Genomic DNA, 21079 nt, shown 5'->3' with positions numbered 1-21079 from the left:
GGGAGAGCTCCGGGATTCTTCTTTGGACGTCAGTGAGGAGAGCACAGGTGCTCCACTACCCACGCCCTCCCTGCGCAGAAGACTCCCGCGCAGTGAGAGGAGGAGGCGACTGGGAGTCAGACAGCTTCTATGCTGGAAAAGGTTTAAGAAACGCCCACAGACAGATTCGGCTAGCGACTGAGACAGCCACACGGAGATGGGCTGTGCAGTCAGAATGGTTTAACCAAGGCAATTAAGCCTAGAAAGGCGGCAGTTTACGCACAAGTAACTCATACCCATTACAGTTATGATGGGATTTGACTTCACAGCTGGTTTATTATTATTATTATTATTAGTAGTAGTAGTAGTAGTAGTAGTATTATTAGTAGTATTATTATAATTAGTAGTAGTATTGTTATTATTAAATTTGCTCCCAAGTCCAGCTAGAATTTATGGGCACTTGGAAATACCTCAACAGAATTGTTATGACTCCAGCCTCATAATAAGCAACTTGTTATGAAGTATGATATGCTTTAAGCTTGCTTGTTGTTTTATTTGCTTGTTTAATACATATAGTGCTCTGGTTGACTAAGAATGTTGGCATTTTAAAATACAAAGAATTGTATACTAACTGCTCTGATTTTTAAACTTAACAGGCTATCAAAGCTTTTCCTGTGTGAATTCTGTCTTAAATATATGAAAAGTAAAAATATTTTGCTAAGGCACGCAAAGAAGTGTGGCTGGTTTCATCCTCCAGCCAATGAAATCTACAGGAGGAAGGACCTTTCAGTGTTTGAGGTAGGAAGCATTTTATTTGCGTTAGTAGTACTGCAGGCTAGTTGAAGAGTAAGAATGTAGTAAATGTATTAATCTCCCCACCCACAGCTATCTGTAATGTGGGTGCTCCTAATCCCCCCACCCAAACACACACACACACACACACACACACACACACACACACACTGTGCTTGGCCCCAGAGGATGCCCATTTCCCATGAGTTACCGTATTTTTCGCTCTATAAGACGCACCAGACCACAAGATGCACCTAGTTTTTGGAGGAGGAAAACAAGAAAAATATATTCTGAATCTCAGAAGCCAGAACAGCAAGAGGGATCGCGGCGCAGTGAAAGCAGCAATCCCTCTTGCTGTTCTGGCTTCTGGGATAGCTGCGCAGCCTGCATTCGCTCCATAAGACGCACACACATTTCCCCTTACTTTTTAGGAGGGAAAAAGTGTGTCTTATAGAGCAAAAAATATGGTATTTGTTGCTCAAGGAGGTACACTTTTGATTTTAGTGTGATTTCCCATCTTCTCCTGAAAGATTCCTGTTTTCCCAAGTAAACCTGTCCCACTATTTTAGAACACTGGAAGACCACTGATACTGGAAATCTGTTTTCATCCCCGACAGAAATTCTATAGTTTAGAAGAATTGTGGTAGGAACTTCAGACCAGTAGTCGGTGTAAAAAGAAATTCTGTGTTGTGTAATCTATTGCTGTACGGATCAGACTGTATGTTAAGATACAAAGTAAATGATGGAAAGCAAGTAAGATAAATTGAGGAAGAAGGATACTCGTTAAATGTAGAAGCATGCTTATGAAAGAACACAAGGAAGTATCAACCTTCCCTCCACAAAGTAAAGAGCAGCAGCTATTTTACATCCTTTGATCTTTCTGTCCATGTATTTAGGATCAAAGAAATGTAATTTGTGAAGAATAAATCTGAAAGTGACACTATTTTCAACTGATCTTGGAAACATATTTTTTTCATTGAAAATAGTATTTGCTTTTGTATCTAACAACTTCTGTGTGTATATAATGCCAAAGTAACTTCCTCTTTGCAGACTTGACACTTCAGAAACTTAGAATAATGTTACTTGCTTTATCCTCCATCTGGTACAACGCCTTCAAAAACCAGCAGCTTAGCATATCTTTAATGATATGTTCACAAATTTGTATCTTTAATTAGAGGGAAATAAACTTTTGAAATGCCATAAATCAAAATTATATTTTACAAGTTTTACAAGTTACTTGTAAAAAAATGTATTGATGGTCTAATATTTCATATGATTCTGAGAAAAATCTGGTTTTGTTCACTTTAAATATTATGTGCAGTGATCCACTTCCATACTTAAATATTAATATGGGAAATTTTCTCCTCCATAGGTTGATGGGAATGTGAGCAAAATTTATTGCCAAAATCTTTGCTTGTTAGCAAAGCTCTTTCTGGACCACAAAACCTTATATTATGATGTTGAGCCATTCCTTTTCTATGTTCTCACAAAGAATGATGAAAAAGGATGCCACTTAGTTGGGTACTTCTCCAAGGTAAAAGTTTGATCTTAACATCATGAGAATATCTTCCTTTTGTGCCAAAGCAGTAACACTGCTGATTTGGAATGCATAATATCAATCGGAAGCAAACACTGTTTTCTGATTACAAACAAATACGATGCCAGTATCATTTTAAGATCTCAAGTATTCTCTCTTGGGCTTTATTTATCATTCTACTATATTTTTTCACTTTAGAATGTTTCCATCAGGTGTGACAGATCTCCTGTTTCGTTTGGCACTTCCAGTTTTGTTGTAGTTATTACTTATTTTGTTACTCAGGTAGTATAGCATCTCATCATGCCTTTTATGACAATTTTCTCTTATTGTTGTTTAGTGAAAATTTAAGGTCTTTAGTCTGAAGATTTTCTCTTGAGATTCCACCACCTGTATACTCGGTGTCTACATAGTCATGTATATATAATTTGCTCTATGTTCATCTTTTAATAATAGTTTGTAGTTTTGGCAGCAAGTGCTCTCCCCACGCCAAGTTTTAATTCCAGTCTGTCTTGTATCTGGTTGTTTATTCTAAATGTTTCTCAAACTGTGGAATGGGATCTGTCACTGAGCCTTGGGCCAGTTTCAAGTGGTCCCAGTGCCACAGCCCTGCCTAGTGTAGGAATGGCAAAGGAGGAGACAAGATAGAAGGTGCATATAAAGACAGCTTGAATAAGTGAGACAGTCTAGGAGGTTTAGTTAAGTTACACTGGAGTTTATTTTGAGGATTTCCCTGTAAAGAAGCAGCCATCTTGGCTTGTAGCAGCTGTTGATGCATAGTGGTTAGTGGTGCAGAGGCACTGAGATTTTGAGTTATCCCTGTTAGTCTCCCCATACATGTGGTCTGGATTTCAAGGAGAGTTCTGGGGTGTCTTTGCCAGCGTGACTCCTGCTTCTTACCTTCCTGCACCTTGCCAGGCACCCTGCCTGATAGACGTAACTGCCCTGAAGATCCCACTACACTAGCATCTTACTGGGTTTGCCTTTGTTTTCAGGAGCCGGTTTAATCTTTCCTCCTGCTGTTTTTGTAGACATCAAATTATATTTCTTTCTGGTCTGTGCCATATTCTGATGGAAATTTACTTGGTATTCAAAGGTGGATGCACCTGACTGTATGAAAGCTGCATGTGCTTCAAATATTACTTTAGATAAACAGTTCTGTCAGTTAGAAGTATTTGCTGAGAGACAGATGAAATGCTGGCAAAAAGCAGTAAGTTATTTTAATGTGGCCATTACTTATGATCCAAACTGCTGTCTTCAGCAAACATGTAGGTATCATCTGCCTTTTGTACATTCCTGACACAAAAGTCAGGGCAGCATGAGAAAAAATGCCTTCTTTCCACTCCCTGGATTTGAAATTCACTCATGCAGTTCCTTTTGGATTTTTCTGTTGTTAATTTCTGAGGTGCCATCTCGTAAAATAAATCTTTTTGGAAGATACATTTGATTTGCTGTTCTACTTCACCAGCGACATTACTTTCTAGGGGCTTACTCTATTTTCGTATTGACCTGCTGCCTGTTTACCTTACTGGGCTATTTTACAAAGGCAGAGGCAGGTGCATGGAATTGCCCACTTCAGCAGTGTTTTGACATACTTGATCTGTTTCTCCTTCCCCCAGGAAAAGCTCTGCCAGCAGAAGTACAATGTCTCCTGCATAATGATCATGCCCCAGTACCAAAGGCAAGGATTTGGAAGATTTCTCATTGATTTCAGTAAGTGAGCGGCTTTGTTTACAGTCATAACCCTGAGAGCTGATGGTGGTTATGAGGATACAGCTACATAAAAACTTTATTTAACCTGTTTTGTTGTTCGTTTTTTTATCACTAGATAATGGGCTTTCTATTTCTATTTGCGTAGTGGCAGAAAAGCTCCCTCAAGTGAAAAATCTAGTGCCTCTGTTGTACTGCAGGAAATTGAGAATGTGTCTCTCTGCAGTAATATTAACTCTCAGAGCTATTACGCTGAATGAATTGTCTAAATTGCATTCATTTTGTGCTGCTCATTAGTACAAAGAGAAGCAATTATTTGTGATTAAAGCAAAGGAAGGTGTTAGTCCAAGGCATTCTCTAGTTTCCCAGTCTATTAACATGGAGTACATTTTAGGTGAACAATGCTTATGATGAGAGAGCGTAATGTTTCAATTTATTATTCCTTTTTTAAAAGAATGTCATTAACTCACTTCTGAAGTAAAAGCTACTATTTGCTGCACAATGTATAAATTGGTATTCAGGGTTTATATCTTGTATTCTTCATCATGCAGTTGCCCATCTGACATAATTTTAAAAATGTTGGAGCTATTCATAATATTTCAATATCAGTAAAAAACAATTTGATAAAACAAATAGTATAATTCAACAGGCAAGCGCCACAGCTCAATGATTTCATTGACATTTTGAACTGAACTTTGAATTATAGTTTGGAGAAAGGCTATGAAAGCCAGTTTTTCGAAGCCATGTGTTAGTGTACCCAATTATTTTTAAAGCTTCACAGTAAACATATAGCACTGTATGTGGTTGGCTTTCTTCGGTGGAGGAACATACAAGGTGATTAAGAAGCAGATCAAATATAAATCTTAAGAAGGGAGGTAGCAGCCAACAGGGTTTCTTACTTGGCAGTTGCCCATCATGAGTTATTGCTGGTGATGCTTCAAACTTTATGTGTTATGCTTCCTGCTCATGATAGAAGCAGGTTGCCCCATCCCTTCAAGCCTCTGCTTCTTCTGCCACAGCAAGTATTGGCAGATAGTTGTCACAGCAGGCACCCATTTTCGGGGAGATGTGTGTCCTCAGCAAACTCACCCACTGATCCCCCATTTAAGGGAGACGGAAGGACAAGCTTCTGCAAGGCTTTTCTGGTTCCTGAAATTTGCATCTTTCTGGCTTCACTTGACTGGGAGGACTAAATCTAGATGTCCAGTGAATTCTTCACCCAGAATGTGAAGGATTCCCATAGAGAAGAGTGTTACCTTCCTAGAACTCCCTGGGGTTGTCTTCAGCCATATTGGTATAAAGACTTCAGCCTTCCCCCCCCCCCCCTGCTCTCTCACAAGGGATATTCACAGAGATCTGAACAACTACATATTTTGCCCCAGCGTGCTTTGGTGCAGCCCAAGGCACAAGCTACGTTTGGGAAGGGGAGAAGGTTCCAGACTCACTAGGACCTACTATATATTGCAGACAGGGTTTCCAACCTTTTACCAACAACATAATTTTCCTTTCTCCCCTCCCACTTCTTCTTTTACATCCAACCTGAGAGAGTGTTCTGTGAAACTCGAAAGGTAGCTCAGTATTTTGTGATTTTCAGCTGGTTCTTTTTTTAAAAAAAATGAAGCTGAAGGAGGCTTGGGGCTAAAAGGCCAAGGTTATATTAATATGGGGTGCAGGTGAATTTAAATGCATTGTATCATACTTGTTTCAAATACGAAACAGCAAAGGGTTTCCCAAACTTCTCCCAAAGAACCTTGCTAAGGCATTGGCTCCTTGCTGTGCAGCATTGCATTCCTGTGACAGAACACAATGGGGACAATGCATTATGACAGAATGTTGTTCATAGTGACATCCTTGTGGTGGGATGATGGTTGCCCCCCCCCCAGTTGGTTTCAACCATTGAATTGTGGTAGGGGGGATAAGGCCAGAAAGATAAAAGAAGAAAAGCAATAATCTGCATCATATTGAAAAGGCTTAGATGAAATTTGTTTAAATTTACTTGCTCCACCTGAAAAATTACTTTAAAATTTCTATTGTGAAGAATGAATTGAGAATGTAATGGAGGTAGGGGGATATTTAAGCACATCTTGAGTTCTAATCAAAGTTTTGTGCTGTTTTTTTTAATTTGCCCCACCCTTTTTCAGCAGGGGTCGGTCCACTGTCCGTCAGACCTTGTGGGGGGCCAGACTATATGGGGGGGAATGAACAAATTCCTATGCCCCACAAATAACCCAGAGATGCATTTTAAATAAAAGTACACATTTTACTCATGTAAAAACACCAGATAGGCCCCACAAATAACCCAGAGATGCATTTTAAATAAAAGGATACATTCTACTCATGTAAAAACACGCTGATTCCCCGACTGTCCGCGGGCCAGATTTAGAAGGCGATTGGGCCGGATCTGGCCCCTGGGCCTTAGTTTGCCTACCCGTGCTCTAGTGGAACAACATGACTACTTGCACACACACACACACACACATATATATATATATATATATATATATATATATATATATATATATTGGGGGGGAGGGTTCCAAATCTATGGGTATAAGCTATGGTGGGCTTTGATCTTCATGAGCAGAGGCTTCTAATGAGGGGTGGCGTCAGTAAAATCATCAAAATCGTAATGTAGTGGAGGCTTCTCCGGGTTGTGCTGCAAGGCTTTAATAGTGAGCATCTATGTTGCACTTTTTAGGCTTTGCACAATGTCTATGGAGGCCTCTGGTGTGCTGTGTGACAATATTGACTGATTTCATCAAATTCTGGTGCAAGGGAAGTAAGGAGCAGGAGCAGCTCCTGGACTTGAAGATCCACTTGTGGATTTATATATTTAGCCAGTTGTCGTATAACTAGAGTCCCCTGGGTGATCAACAGTTAAAACACACTAAAATCCAATAGCAGCACAAAAAATCCATAAAACAAAACAGTTTCATCAGGACAGAAATTCAGGAGGGTGGGTTAGATGGGTTTGACTAGATCACAGTTTCCCTAGATTCTCTAGATGTTTTGGGACTACAATTCCCATCATTCCTGACCACTCTTCCTGCTAGCTAGGGATAATGGGAGTTGTAATCCAAAAACAGCTGGAGATCTGAGTTTGGGAAACTCTGGACTAAGAGACCTCTGCTCTGCTCACAGAGTTGCCACCATCTGCAGCCATTCCACTGGCTGAATCAAAGAGAAAAGTCTCACATTAGCTCTTTCTCTCCCAGAACATTCCTGTGGTGATTACTCTACCTGGGCATTCTGAAATGTTTTTTGTTCATTAGTTCATTTACTTTACTTTCCCCTCGCTTACCCGCTGCATCCTGTTTGCAGATTACTTGCATTACAGTGGTACCTCGGGTTACATATGCTTCAGGTTACAGACTCTGCTAACCCAGAAATATTAACCTCGGGTTAAGAACTTTGCTTCAGGATGAGAACAGAAATCGTGTGGCGGCGCAGCAGCAGCAGTGGGAGGCCCCATTAGTTAAAGTGGTGCTTCAGGTTAAGAACAGTTTCAGGTTAAGAACAGACCTCCAGAACGAATTACAGTGGTGCCTCGCAAGACGAAATTAATCCGTTCCGCGAGTCTCTTCGTCTAGCGGTTTTTTCGTCTTGTGAAGCAACCCTATTAGCGGCTTAGCGGATTAGCGCTATTAGCGGTTTAGCGGCTATTAAAGGCTTAGTGGCTATTAAAGGCTTAGCGGATTAGCGGCTAAAAGGCTATTAAAGGCTTAGCAGCTTAGAAAAAAGGGGGGGAGTGGAAAAAAAATCTGAACACTCGCAAGACGTTTTCGTCTTGCAAAGCAAGCCCATAGGGAAAATCTTGCGAAGCAGCTCAAAAACGGAAAACCCTTTCGTCTAGCGGGTTTTCCGTCTTGCGAGGCATTCGTCTTGCGGGGCACCACTGTAAGTTCTTAACCCAAGGTACCCTGTACTTGCAACTGTAAACTTCCTGGATGGCCCTGGCAGAAATGCAGACTATAGATACAGTAAATGGTTAATAAAAAGTTTGGCTACTGTAACACTTCATTATATTTCTTTGGCTTGGGTAATGCAGTGCTGTGTGAAGGGTAGACGTTCTGGTTGGTGTGTTGATACTTATAGTCCTTCAGTCTCTTTAGATACAGTAATTAACAATATTTTGATGACGTGCCGCAATCTATTCAAATAAGTGCAAGGGTTATGTGAATTATTTCATATTGTAGACAGTTCAGATGATCCTTTCGCCCTGAAGATGAGATTGGGCACATACACCAGGCTTACAGATATCCCTGTTGCTCTAGCAGTTGTTTCAGGGTTAGGGAGATACATATGAGATCTTCCACTCTTAACTTCTACCAATGCGGATTGGAGCAGGAATCAAACCTGAGAACCTGACGCGCCCACTGTTCATGTTGCCACAGCCAGAATTTGAGTGGCCAAATAATGTAAGAACAGGCATTTTCGTAAAGTCAATAATCATTTTCAGTAATCAGTTTTATTTTCCCTTGATTTTGTTCCATTTCCCCTCACAATTATCTTGCCTGCTTGTGTTTTCTAATGGCTGTTCTTGCTACACATCTCAGAAACATGAGACTGCAGCTTCCACTTTCCATTTTGTGGACTTTCAACTTTAGTGGCACACAGACTGAACGCTGTAGGACATCAATGCATGTCATTAGGCTGTATAATGAAGCGAAGAAAACCAGCATGGCAGTCCTCATCGTGGTTTGCATATGTTGCACTAATAGCTCAATTTCTAACTATGCTCATTAATTGACTACCAAATTGAGCTCCATATGTTACTCTTCACAGTCCTGGACATGTGATCAGCTGGAATGAAATTCTGCCTAATCAAGGTATGCAAACAGCTTTCAGTATGTATGGACAATTGAGAAAAGTCCTGGGTCTAGAACGGTGGCCATTGACTGATACTTTAGAGGAAGACAAATAAGTAAATGATGAATGCACCTTAAAATACTGTTGTAAGTTGGAAATACCCAAAGGCAACTATTTTTAAAAAGTCGTTTGCAAGCTAGCAAGAACAGCATGTTAAACTTCATTTTTTAATAAAAAAATTTAAAAAATAAACAAACAACAATTTAGCTTTCCTGTGCTGATTTAAATATATTATCCAAGTAAATGAAGGCGTATCTCCACCCCCATCATTCAGCCCAGACACTGAGGTCCAGCTCCAAGGGCCTTTTGGCCGTTCTCTCCCTGTGAGAAGTGAGGTTACAGAGAACCAGGCAGAGAGCCTTCTCGTTAGTGGTGCCCGCCCTGTGGAATGCCCTCCCATCAGATGTCGAGGAAATAAACAACTAATCTGACTTTTAGAAGACATCTGAAGGCAACCCTGTTTAGGGAAGTTTTTAATGTCTGATGTTTTATTGTATTTTTAATATTTTGCTGGAAGCCACCCAGAGTGGCTGGGGAAACCCAGCTATATGGGCAGGGTATAAATAGTAAATTGTTGTTGTTGTAATTTCCTGAAAAGCCCACATCTTATCCTGAAATTGTGGTTTAATGAGCATCTGGTAAAGATTTGGTTGTGCTCCACGATCAAGTTCTGGCTTAAATAGGGAACTACAGGGATGCGGGTGGCACTGTGGGTTAACCCACAGAGCCTAGGGCTTGCCAATCAGAAGGTTGGTGGTTCAGATCCCTGCGACGGGGTGAGCTCCCAGCTCCTGCCCACCTTGCACTTCGAAAGCACGTCAAAGTGCAAGTAGATAAATAGGCACTTCTCCGGTGGGAAGGTAAACAGCGTTTCCGTGCACTGCTGTGGTTCGCCAGAAGCGGCTTAGTCATGCTGGCCACATGACCTGGAAGCTGTACGCCGGCTCCCTCGGTCAGTAAAGAGAGATGAGCGTCACATCCCCAGAGTTGTCCGCGACTGGACCTAACCGTCAGGGGTCCCTTTACCTTTACAGGACAATGAGGCATGCCATCTAAGAGCCTCTTCAACTGCAGTAGGCAATCCCTGTGACCATCCCTGACCCCGTTGAAGGTTCCGGGACAGACTAGTTTTCTGGTCTGAGCAGCAAAGCGATCCTTTTCCTAATGTCCCATGTTCCTGCTTTGCTCCAAGGACCATATCTTTCTGTAGGGGCAGGAAATTTATCCAACTTCATTTATTTATTAGTTTTGGGGTAAGGTTTTATGCACTGCAGTCAAGCTCCTTTCTCCTCACACTGGCTAAATCATGGCTTAAAGCATGATGCACTGGGCATTGAGCCACACATATTTTGCCAAAGAGGGCCATTTTAACTCTTATTTAGAGATATTGAAGTATTAAAAATGACTTTTGTACTGAAGTGCAAGTAGAAGAGTGAATAGGCTTTCCTACCCTATAAAAGCAAGTCAGACCTACAAGTCAGGTTCTGTCTTGTGCTAGGGCATGCTATCTAGGAGAAAAGCTAAGTGGCTCTAGCTTGAGCTAATAAACACAGTTCCCAAATAGAATAATGAGCTGCCAAAGATTGGGACCATTCTTAGCATCCCACCAAAGGTAGGGAGAAGAAATGTGCAGCCTCTGAGATGATGAAAAGAATGAATGGTTACTTTTAGGGGGCAGCATAAAGCAGGAGGTGATTGCCTCTGTTTTTTTTTAGCTCTCTCGTGCCTTTGCAAACATCTTGGTTTGGTCCTACTTGCTCAAAATGTCATTTGTATAGTATGCCATTGCTGTATAGTAGACAAAGAAAAACAACAATGAACCAAAAGCAGCTGGCTGTTCCTTCATGCAAAGGTACAATTTGTTGTACTTTTTTGAGATTTGAGCTATAGATGGTGCGGATAGGACCTTCCACTCAGTACATATGATTCTTTCGATTCTGAATGCAAACTGGTCATTGAGATGCTCAGTGCACATAATGAGTCAACTTTTCTTTGTACAATCATTTGCCCACTACTGCTGCTGCTGCTTCTTATTGTTGTTGTTGTTGAAGGCTCTGAAAGTATATTTGTTTTCTGCTTTGTTACTCTTCATGCTTAGATTTTATTGGTTTTTATAAAAGCACAGGAAATGTAAAAATAGTTACTAGATTTTGAAAACAAAACCATGGCATGTCATACTTTCCTGCAACTGCTCCGAGTCAGACCCAAGCAGACTGATGCCTGATGACTAATCATCTTTCTTACTCCTGCTCATTATGTTGAAGCAACCTTCATATACACTTTCTCATTCTGTGACATCTGTCTTCTTTTAAAAGAATATGAACAGGAATCTACACAACAGTTTGGATGACTGGCAGAAAAACCATTTTTAATGGATTGTTCTCTCAGAATGTAGATGTCTTATCTGCTGTATCTATGGCTGACACCATGTTCATTAAAACTCCCAATGACATTAACTTGGGACACTACCCATTTTTTGTGACGTTGTGATATACCAGTGTTCATTCTTCTGGTGCTGTGTGCCATGCAGTGAGTCGGTAAAGCACAAACGGAGAGAAGCAAGTTGCCAATTGCAAAAATATATGTGATACATTGCCTTACTATAGTGTGATATTGGATTGTTTGGATGCAGAATAAAAAGTATAATGTTAGAACATCAAAAGGAATTTATTGGGGCAAAACCAAAGAAATCAAATATACTATGGTTAACATGGCATTCTTGTGTCCATCTTGTGAATATATAAATGGAAATGTTCCAAGGAAAGCAATAAATACTCAGACAATACTTTCTGAACATGCTCTTTATAGTAGCATAGAAATGGGGAAAGGAGGAGGCTTGAAACCTGGATCAAATTGGTAGAAGTACCCTGTGGTGTTTCTGTGAATGAAAGGAGGAGTTAACAAGAACTAGTCATTAGAAGCAGCTACGTACAAACAAATGATAGAATCACAGAATTGTAGAGTTGGAAAGGACACATAGGGTCATCTAGTCCAACCCCCTGCAATGCAGAAATCTCAACTAAAGCATTCCTGACAGGTGGCCATCCAATCTCTGCTTAAAAACCTCCAAGGTAGGATGATCCACCCTAGGTGGGCTTCCAGACAGCTCTGGAGGATTTCCAGGCTGATATGACTGGTGCTCCTGTTGAAGCCCTGGCCAACAACTGGAACAATTGAATGGCTTGGGCTGTTGACAGGATAGCCCCTGAGCGCCCTCCCGCTTTGTAAAGCCTGTTTGGTTCCCTGAAACACCTCAGAACTTAGGGCAAGGAATCAAGCTGGGTGATGACTCAAACATAAGCAGAGGGAAATCCTGGTGAGGGCTCATTATCAAGCCTACCTAGTGGCAGTGAAGGCTGAAAAGGTGGCTTGCTTTGCTGCCCCCCTTGCATCCTCATTGTGCCACCCAGCACAGCTTTTCCGGGTAGTGCAGAGCCTGTTCCAGTCTGGCCCAAAGGAGGTGGCAGGATGAACAGCAGCTTGCTGTGATTTGTTTGCAAAGCATTTTGTGGATAAAATTGCATCCACAGGGATCTTGATTATGTTGTTACAGCAGATGAATCACTAGGGGCATCCAGAGCACAGTCTAGTCCTGTTGTGTTGGATGAGTTTCAGTTGGTCAGGCCCAAGGATGCAGGACAAGGTACTTGAATCTGTCAGTGTGATTTCTTGTGCTGTGGAGCCTTGCCCCTCATGGCTGATTAAAAGCTAGCAGGGAGGGGACAGCTGGCTGGGCCAGAGAAGTGATTAACTTGTGGTCTACTAAGACCCCTAGGTCCTTTTCACCTGTACTACTGGCAATCCAGGTGTGCTCCATCTTACATTTGTGCAGCTGGGTCTTCCTAAGTGCAGAACCTTACGTTTGTCCCTGTTGAAATTCATTTTGTTTGTTTTGGTATGATAAAGATTTTAAAAAGTTGATTTCTTCAGTGCTTGGGAGGGGGTAGGAGCAGCTACCTCTAAATTGTAGACAAGAAGCCATCATTATTTATTTCATTGCCTTTCAGCATGGAAAAAGGACCCCTTCTGGGGATAATCACTTGCATTCATTGGGATTTATCTCAAGCCTTTCTGCTTTGTGTCATGTTTCCCGATCTGCCTTTTATTTGTGAACTTCTATTTCACCATGAAAAGCACATCTCTCAAAACTAGCTAGCACAATCCAGAATTAGGGTGGACGTACCAATGCACAGAAGTGGAATACCCCAGGCTAGAGTGCAGACACTATTGAAATAAAGTATTTCATACCAATGCATCTCTTCAGAATGGTAAAAGTGTGTGATGCAGCAGCTTGAACACTTTGTGATCAAATGCGTTAATGAGAGGCTAAAATCTTTTGAAGGATGATGGGGAGCACTTTACTAATTACAACATACTCTAGTTTTTCAAAAGTTTATTCTATATTTGTTACCTAATAGAATACAGCTGGCTGCTAAAAACCCTTCCCCACCTTCCCATCACCCACTTTTTCACTAATTTTTTAACGTTCCAACAGCAGAAGCACTAATGAAAGAGGGATACAGATATCCTGTTGAGAGATTGGTATTTAACTGCGTATTTGTACAGGGGGTAAGCATTGCTCATGTGTTTCAAATTTAGACGCAGCCTCTAGTTTGTCAAATATAGCCACTGGTGAAGTTGATACAGTAGGATTTCACCTGTAACAATAAAGTCTCCAACTTGATTGGAGAGTTTGAGTGTCCCCAACCAGTGTCATCAGTTTTGTGCTTAGGTCATAATTGCTTCAGGTCTATCTTAGTGATGGGGCATGCTCTGTATCAGAACAGATGGGAACATGTGGAGTGATTTGCCGGATCAGAACTCCCACCTGTGACTAGTCAGATCACTATCTCGATCCATTTAAGGCTGCTTACAGGTCTAGTTTCAGAAACAAACCAGTTTTATCAGGGGAGGGACAAGGGGGTGTATGACCTTGTTGCTCTTCCTTAATCTCTCAGCAGTTTTTGATGCCATCAGCCATGGTATCTTCCTGGATCAGCTCTGTGGCATGGACACAGTACTTCAGTGGTTGCCTTTCTGCCTACAGGCCTGTTTACAGAGAGTGGCATTGGGTGACCGGCGTTGCTCACCTGGCATTTTCACTATGGGAGCACATAAGAGTGCTATCTTCTGTGATGCTTTTTAACATCTACTTGGGAGCCGTCATTAGGAGATTTGGAGCAAGGTGTCGCTAGTATGCCGATGACTCAGCTCTATTTCTCTAACATCCGAATCAGGTGAGGCCGGGCGCTCCTGGATCAGTGTCTGGAGTCAGTGATGGGCTGGATGAGGGCCATTAAACTGAAGCTGAATCCAGGCAAGATGGAAGCCCTGTGGATGAGCGGTTCTTCCCAAGTTCAGGAAATAGGCCAGTTGCCTGTCCTTGATGGGGTTGCACTGTCCCTGAAGGAGCAGGTATGTAGCTTGGGAGTACTCCTAGATTGTCCACAGTGGCCAGGAGTGTTTTCTCCTAGTTTGGGCTGGTACACCAGCAACAGCAGTTCCTGTACAAGAATAGCTTGCCACAGTGGTGCAGGCCTTGTTAACCTTTAGAATGAACGAACACAATGAACTCTACATAGAGCTGTCCTTGATGAAGGTAGTGAATGCTGCAATGAAACCTTTGGCTTGAACAATTCCCCATCAGCATATTACACTGGTGCTGCCTGAAACCTGGAAGGAAGCTTTCATAACTCTGATACCAAAGCAAGATCAAGATAGATCAAGTGTAAAAAACTATAGACCAATCTCATTACTTAATGTGGATTACAAAATTTTTGCTAATATTTTGGCCAACAGGTTGAAGAAGGTATTAACAGATTACATCCATAAGGACCAGGCAGGATTCCTGCCTGGAAGGCATATGAAAGATAATATTAGGAATATAATTGATGTATTGGAAAGATTGGAAGTTAAAAAAACCTGTAAAGCGATGTTAATGTTCATTGATACAGAGAAGGCCTTCAATAATGTGTCCTGGAGTTTCATGAAAAAGAATTCAGAAAGTATTGGGGTTGGACAAGACTTTAAAAATGGTATTAATGTGATCTATTTTGAACAAAAGGCAAAAATTATAGTTAATAATGTGGTTTCAGAAGAAATTAGAATTGAAAAAGGAACCAGGCAAGGGTGCCCACTTTCCCCTCTGCTTTTTATAACGGTACTGGAGGTTTTGCTAAGTATGCTAAGGAAGGAGGAAGAAGTTAAAGGTATAACAGTAGGATCTAAACAATATAAGTTAAAAGCCTTTGGGGACAATTTAGTGCTAACATTACAAGATCCAGACTCCAGTGCAGTAAAAGCACTGGAGCTGATTCAAGAGTTCGGACAAGTAGCAGGATTTAAGTTAAACAAGAGCAAAACCAAAGTAATGGGGGGGGGGGAATTAGATATTGAGGAGAGAAATACCCTTCAAGAAAAGACTGGCCTAGTTTTTGTAAAAAAAAAGTGAAGTACTTGGGGTGAATTTATCAGTGAAAAATTAGAATTTATATAAAGATAATTATGAGAAATTATGGAAATAAATTAAGAGAGATTTGGAGATTTGGTCAAATTTAAAATTGTCATTAATGGGCCGAATATCGGTGGTTAAGATGAATGTATTGCCAAAGATGTTGTTTTTATTTCAAGCCTTACCAGTTATTGATAATGTTAAGTGTTTTAAAGAATGGCAGAAAGCATTGTCTAAATTTATCTGGCAGGGGAAAAAACCCAGAATTAAATATAAATTACTTACAGATTCAAAAAAAGAGGGGGATTTTCCCTGCCAGGCCTGAAGATATACTTTGAAGCAGCAGCTTTCTGCTGGATTAAGGAATGGATTCAACTAGACAATGTTGATGTCTTAGATTTAGAGGGATTTGATAATGTATTTGGTTGGCATGCATATTTATGGTATGATAAGATAAAGGCCCATAAAGGTTTCAAAAACTATGCAATTAGAAAATCGCTATATAATGTTTGGATAAGATATAAAGATCGCCTAGAAAGAAAAACACCCAGATGGCTTTCGCCAATAGAAGCAAAAGCCCAGAAAAAGTGAAATATGGAGAGCAAATGGCTGAGATATTCCGATTTATTGTTGGAGGATAATGAAGGATTTAAATTAAGATCATTTGATCAAGTTAAAGATAAATTGGATTGGCTACAATATTATCAGATCAATGAAATGTATAAGTTTGATAAGAAAAATGGTTTTGCAATGGAAAAACCAAACTGGAAACGGAGTTGCTAGATACCAATGTTAAAAATATATCTAAGATGTATAACTTATTGTTGGAGTGGCATACAAAGGATGAGCAAGTGAAATCTGTGATGATAGATTGGGCAAGAGATTTTGGACACAATATAATGATAGAAGATTGGGAAAGGTTGTGGAAGAAAGGGGTTAAGTTTACTGCCTGCACTGTATTAAAGGAAAATATTATGAAAATGATGTACAGATGGTACTTAACCCCAGTAAAATTAGCAAAGATTTATCATGCGAGTGATAATTTATGTTGGAAATGTAAAGAAAAAGAAGGTACCTTTTATCATGTGTGGTGGACGTGTCCTAAGGTGAAAGACTTCTGGAAAAAGATTTATAATGAATAGGAAAAAATGTTGAAATATACATTTATTAAGAAACCAGAAGCCTTTCTACTTGGAGTAATAGGACTGGAATTGCCCAAAAAGGATGTTAGATTGTTTTAGTATGCCACAACTGCAGCAAGAATTTTATTAGACAAAAATTGGAAAACGCAAGAACTACCAACAATAAAAGAATGGCAGATGAAGATGTTGGACTTTTTGGAGCTGGACAACCTGACTGGGAGAATCCGCGATCAGAAAGAAGGGGAACTTCAAGAACAATGGAAGAAATTTAAAGACTATTTAGCTAAATATTGTAATATAAGACAAATAGAAGCTACTTGAAAGTACCAATTAGGCTTAGGAATAGAGTATGATTAAATTGTAAAACATTATGGACCTAAAAATTATGAAAAGAAGTAAAGATAGTAATTGGAAAAAGTTAATTTTCTTAGAAAGAAGATATTGGAAAACTTACAAGGGGATACAATGAAATTCAGTTAGGGGGGATTTGAGAAAGTCAGTTAACAATGAAAACTAAATTGGATATTAGAAGGATTTTTAAATCTTTTTTTCTCTTTTTCTTTTTAGTATATTTGTTATAAATTTGGAAAATTAATAAAAAAAAATTTGGGGGGAAAAAAACATATTACACTGTGTCATGGTATTGATGGAGAATGAAGGAGAGGAGGAGAGACAGACAGAGGAAGGGGGGCAGGAAGTGGTGTGGAGGAAAGAGGGGAAAGCCAGGAGGAGGGACGGCTCACAGATGTTGGACCAGACCCTCAACACCGCACAGGAAGTTCTGGCACAGACAGTGAAACAATGCCTGTTCCATCTGCCAAGGAAAGGAGAGTGTTAAAGAGGAGGGGACAGAGACATCACATGGAAATTCCACATCTTTTCTGTTGGAGAAGGGCCGGGCATAAGGCACTCCAAGAATCTGAGCCGGAGGATTCGGATGCATGATTGTAACGTGCTGCTTGTACATATGTAAAATAAAGACTGTATATATGTATCTCGGAGTGAGCAGAGGCATTTCTGGCGGAGAGCGTTCACAAGCCATCACACACTGGTGCTGAAAGCTCTGCACTGGCTGCCCGTATATTACTGAGCTAAGTTCAAGATAATTGCTCTTAGTGTATGAAGCCCTGTGTATGAAGTGCATGAATAGTGTATGAAGAACAGGCTGCCTCCACATACATCATTTTATTTGTATGCTGCCTCCCCGTAGTTAAAACCAGACTCAAGACAGCTTACAACATGGACAAAATTACATAGTTACAAATAAAACAGAAATCATCACAAATAATAAATAAAACCCATAAAAAATACAGCGACAAAACCCAAACTATGCCCCAACCCAAGATTCTGTTGAGCTGCCTCAGTGTTTGTTGCTGGAGTCAGTCAAGGGCCCACTATCCCAGGCTAGATTGGGAAAGGCCTGCAAAGGAGGTGTGGCGTTTGCCCGTTCGTTTGAAAATGTCTGTACAGGGGGAGAGAAAGGGTTGACAGGTAGACCAATAGAAAAGCCAGAGGCGGTGCCTACCTGTTCATAAAAGGGCTTAGCCGGAGGTTTGGGTTGGTTGGTTTGGGTTGGTTGGTTGGGAAAGCAGTTGGCAGACAGATGGAACTAGAGAGACAGTTAGTGCAGTTGGTTCTTGTGTGAGGGGACGTAGAAGTGTTAGGGACAGAATTAAAATAAGACTAAGAAGGTAAAGAGTAACAACATGGAGAAGAGGGGGTTAAGGGGTGATATGATAGCCATGTTCAAATATATAAAAGGATGTCACATAGAGGAGGGAGAAAGGTTGTTTTCTGCTGCTCCAGAGAAGCGGACACGGAGCTATGGATCCAAACTACAAGAAAGAAGATTCCACCTAAACATTAGGAAGAACTTCCTGACAGTAAGAGCTGTTCGACAGTGGAATTTGCTGCCAAGGAGTGTGGTGGAGTCTCCTACTTTGGAGGTCTTTAAGCAGAGGCTTGACAACCATATGTCAGGAGTGCTCTGATGGTGTTTCCTGCTTGGCAGGGGGTTGGACTCGATGGCCCTTGTGGTCTCTTCCAACTCTATGATTCTATGATTCTATGAACATTTTGAATGCAGTTCAAGTTTATTTGTGTTTGCAATAAACTACACTCTTTGTTAACCTGACTGAGACTAAGTGATTTACCGGGGCGGACCTGGTTGGTGGCAGCAGATTAGTGGTGTATGGGTCAATAGTCCGTGAGACGACCGGGGCTCCGTACGAACGCCACAGGAGGTCTTTCAGGACTCTCTCAGCGACTGCCCTGTCCCTTATACCAGACCACTGTGGGCATCTAAAGAAGCCCTCTTGACCATCCCGTGGGAGCCACATGTTCGTTTAGGTTTTGCTTGTGTCAAGTCTTTCAGCAGTATTTTGGACCGCTTATTCCTATTGAGATTAGATGAGCACTAGCAATTCTGATCTTTTGTCATCTGTTAAAAACATTTTTGCTTTCAAGCATTTTTAGAGAATTGATTCAGTTCATTGTTAGTCATTTGGTGCTGTATTTTATGATTTTATTGTCCTTGGTAACTCCACCACAATACTTTTCTTAGGAGTTGGCAGTTTATAGATATAAATAAAGCTCAAGAACATGAAAGTTTCATTCAGAACCAATACACCACTCTATTTGTTTGATCCTCTTTAGCTCTTTCCAGGCAAAACACGAGCTGTAACTAAGGCTTACAACTCATTTGCCCAGGTTCAGACTATGGCTTAGCTCATTAAATCATAGAAATAAAATCACTTCCATGGATCTGTACTTGAGTGTTGTATGTGTTGTTTTATTACAAAGTGTATGATACCATAAATGTTGTCCTAATGTAATAGGAGACATACTTACTTATGCTTGATGTATAGGTGTCTCAATTTCTTGTAAAGTACTGCAAACACCAATATGAACATTGAACATTCATATACACCCCTTCTAAATAACTTTTTCGGTTTTTATATAAAACTTTGCAGTTGTCAAAACACATTTAGATCCAGTGGCACCCCTTGTCATGTAGGTCTTAAAGAACTTGTTGCTTTTTAAAGACAACATTGAATCCAGTTGGTTCATTAGGGCAGCCAATCACTTTTCAGTCATGGGTGGCTGATATTTGTGAATAGTGTACAATTGCCTTGATGAACCAACTGGGCTGTGAATGTCATTCTTAAAGATACATGGCTAATTGGTTCATCCGGATAGTCGGCAGTTACAGAACCAACAAAGGTTTCTATCTATGCTGGTTGGACTGTCGCGTGAGAAGAAAGAAGCCATGCTTTTGGAATTGCTGTTGTCTGCTACCAATTATAAATCTTAAGGTAATGACCGGCCTACTCTTTTTGTGTTTTATGGTTAAAAATATGCAGCCATTTTCCCTACATGTCTATCTGTGCTTCTACCACTCTTTTGCCCCTACTCCAAGACAGGAAACATAAAAGAGGATCTTAGTGGTTGATCCTGGGAAATAGTTTCTTACTGAAATCAAGAGTTATGTTGTGTTTATGTGTCAGATGCTGGATAAAGTGAGGCTTTTCCCATTGAATGGGTGCTAATGGCCCACAAACATTGCAGCTTGCCAGAGAGAATGATTCCCCCTCTCTTTCCCATCCCTGTGTTATTCTGAGGGGTCTCCTAGCTCCCTCCCCCCCCCCCGAACCATTTTTTTGGAGGGTGTGTGTGTGGAAGATCCATTGTGCAAACAGATGTCTTTGTCCAGGGCTTCTGCTGATGGGGGCTGATAGCAATTTCCCCCAGAGACTTGATTTTTCCGTACAGGCTTTTTTTGGTGAAATGTGGGAAATTTTAACAGCTGTATGCAAATATTTTGAGAGTTTTAGCCTTGGGAATAGAAATGGGCCAGGGCAGGGTATATCTAGCTAGTTTTGAAGTATAATAAACTGGATGTTATATACCATTTTTAAGTTAGTATTTTGCAGAAAGTCTGCATTGTTTATCTGCTTATGTAGATTCCAGAAGGATTTTATCGCAGATTAAAAAGTTAATGATAGTAAATTGAGCTGTCCACAATAGTTGCATTAATGAGTTTTCTTCAATTTTGTTCCATTCTAGCCATAGTGCTTCTTTTCTAATTGACTAATCCACATGATGAATGAAATGTAATGCAGTATATGGGAGGGTATGGAGTTCACTGCATGCTTTGTGAGCATGGAAGCCCTAGATCTTATTCTTGCACTATTGAAGCATTCTGGATGACAGAACAGGTTGAAGCCATTGTCTGAGATCTTGGAGGGCTGAAATTGAGATCCACAGCTCCCTTCTCCACCCCAGTCTGTCAGCTTTGATAGTACAGAGCTTAATTGATCTATTGGTTTGATGAAATTCCTTTACATATGCTAGATTAGTATGACAAAACTAGGAATTCCATGGTGATCTGGATTGAGTTTTCTAATTAAGATAGGTGATCGGGCTAGATTGCTGAATGTTTGTTCCTCTGGCTAACAGCTTGATTAGAGACTTTAAAAATACATAGACCTGGCAGTCTTGGTCTAATGCCATATATTCCTTTGAAGAGAAGACACCAGCTTCATTTTGTCTTGTAACAAGCAATTGTATCTAACAGTTGTCTGCTGCAGACATAATAACTGT

The 21079-nt window shown here is 40.6% G+C and overlaps 1 protein-coding gene across 8 annotated transcripts in view; it reads left to right on the top strand.

The window, feature by feature from the left end:
• Window positions 1–21079, top strand: part of KAT6B (lysine acetyltransferase 6B) — a 92140-nt gene that overhangs the window by 53660 nt on the left and 17401 nt on the right. For all 8 annotated transcript variants that reach the window (XM_081191507.1, XM_081191505.1, XM_081191500.1 and 5 more), the window contains 3 exons: window positions 636–777; window positions 2144–2305; window positions 3925–4018. In XM_081191507.1, the coding sequence (XP_081047633.1) occupies window positions 636–777; window positions 2144–2305; window positions 3925–4018 (398 nt within the window). The remainder of the gene's footprint in view (window positions 1–635; window positions 778–2143; window positions 2306–3924; window positions 4019–21079) is intronic.

This window comes from Podarcis bocagei, assembly GCF_964188305.1.
Source record: "Podarcis bocagei genome assembly, chromosome: 4".
Lineage (NCBI taxonomy): Eukaryota > Metazoa > Chordata > Lepidosauria > Squamata > Lacertidae > Podarcis > Podarcis bocagei.
The sequence above is the reverse complement of the archived record's forward strand: the minus strand, read 5'-3'. Positions and strand labels throughout refer to the sequence as shown.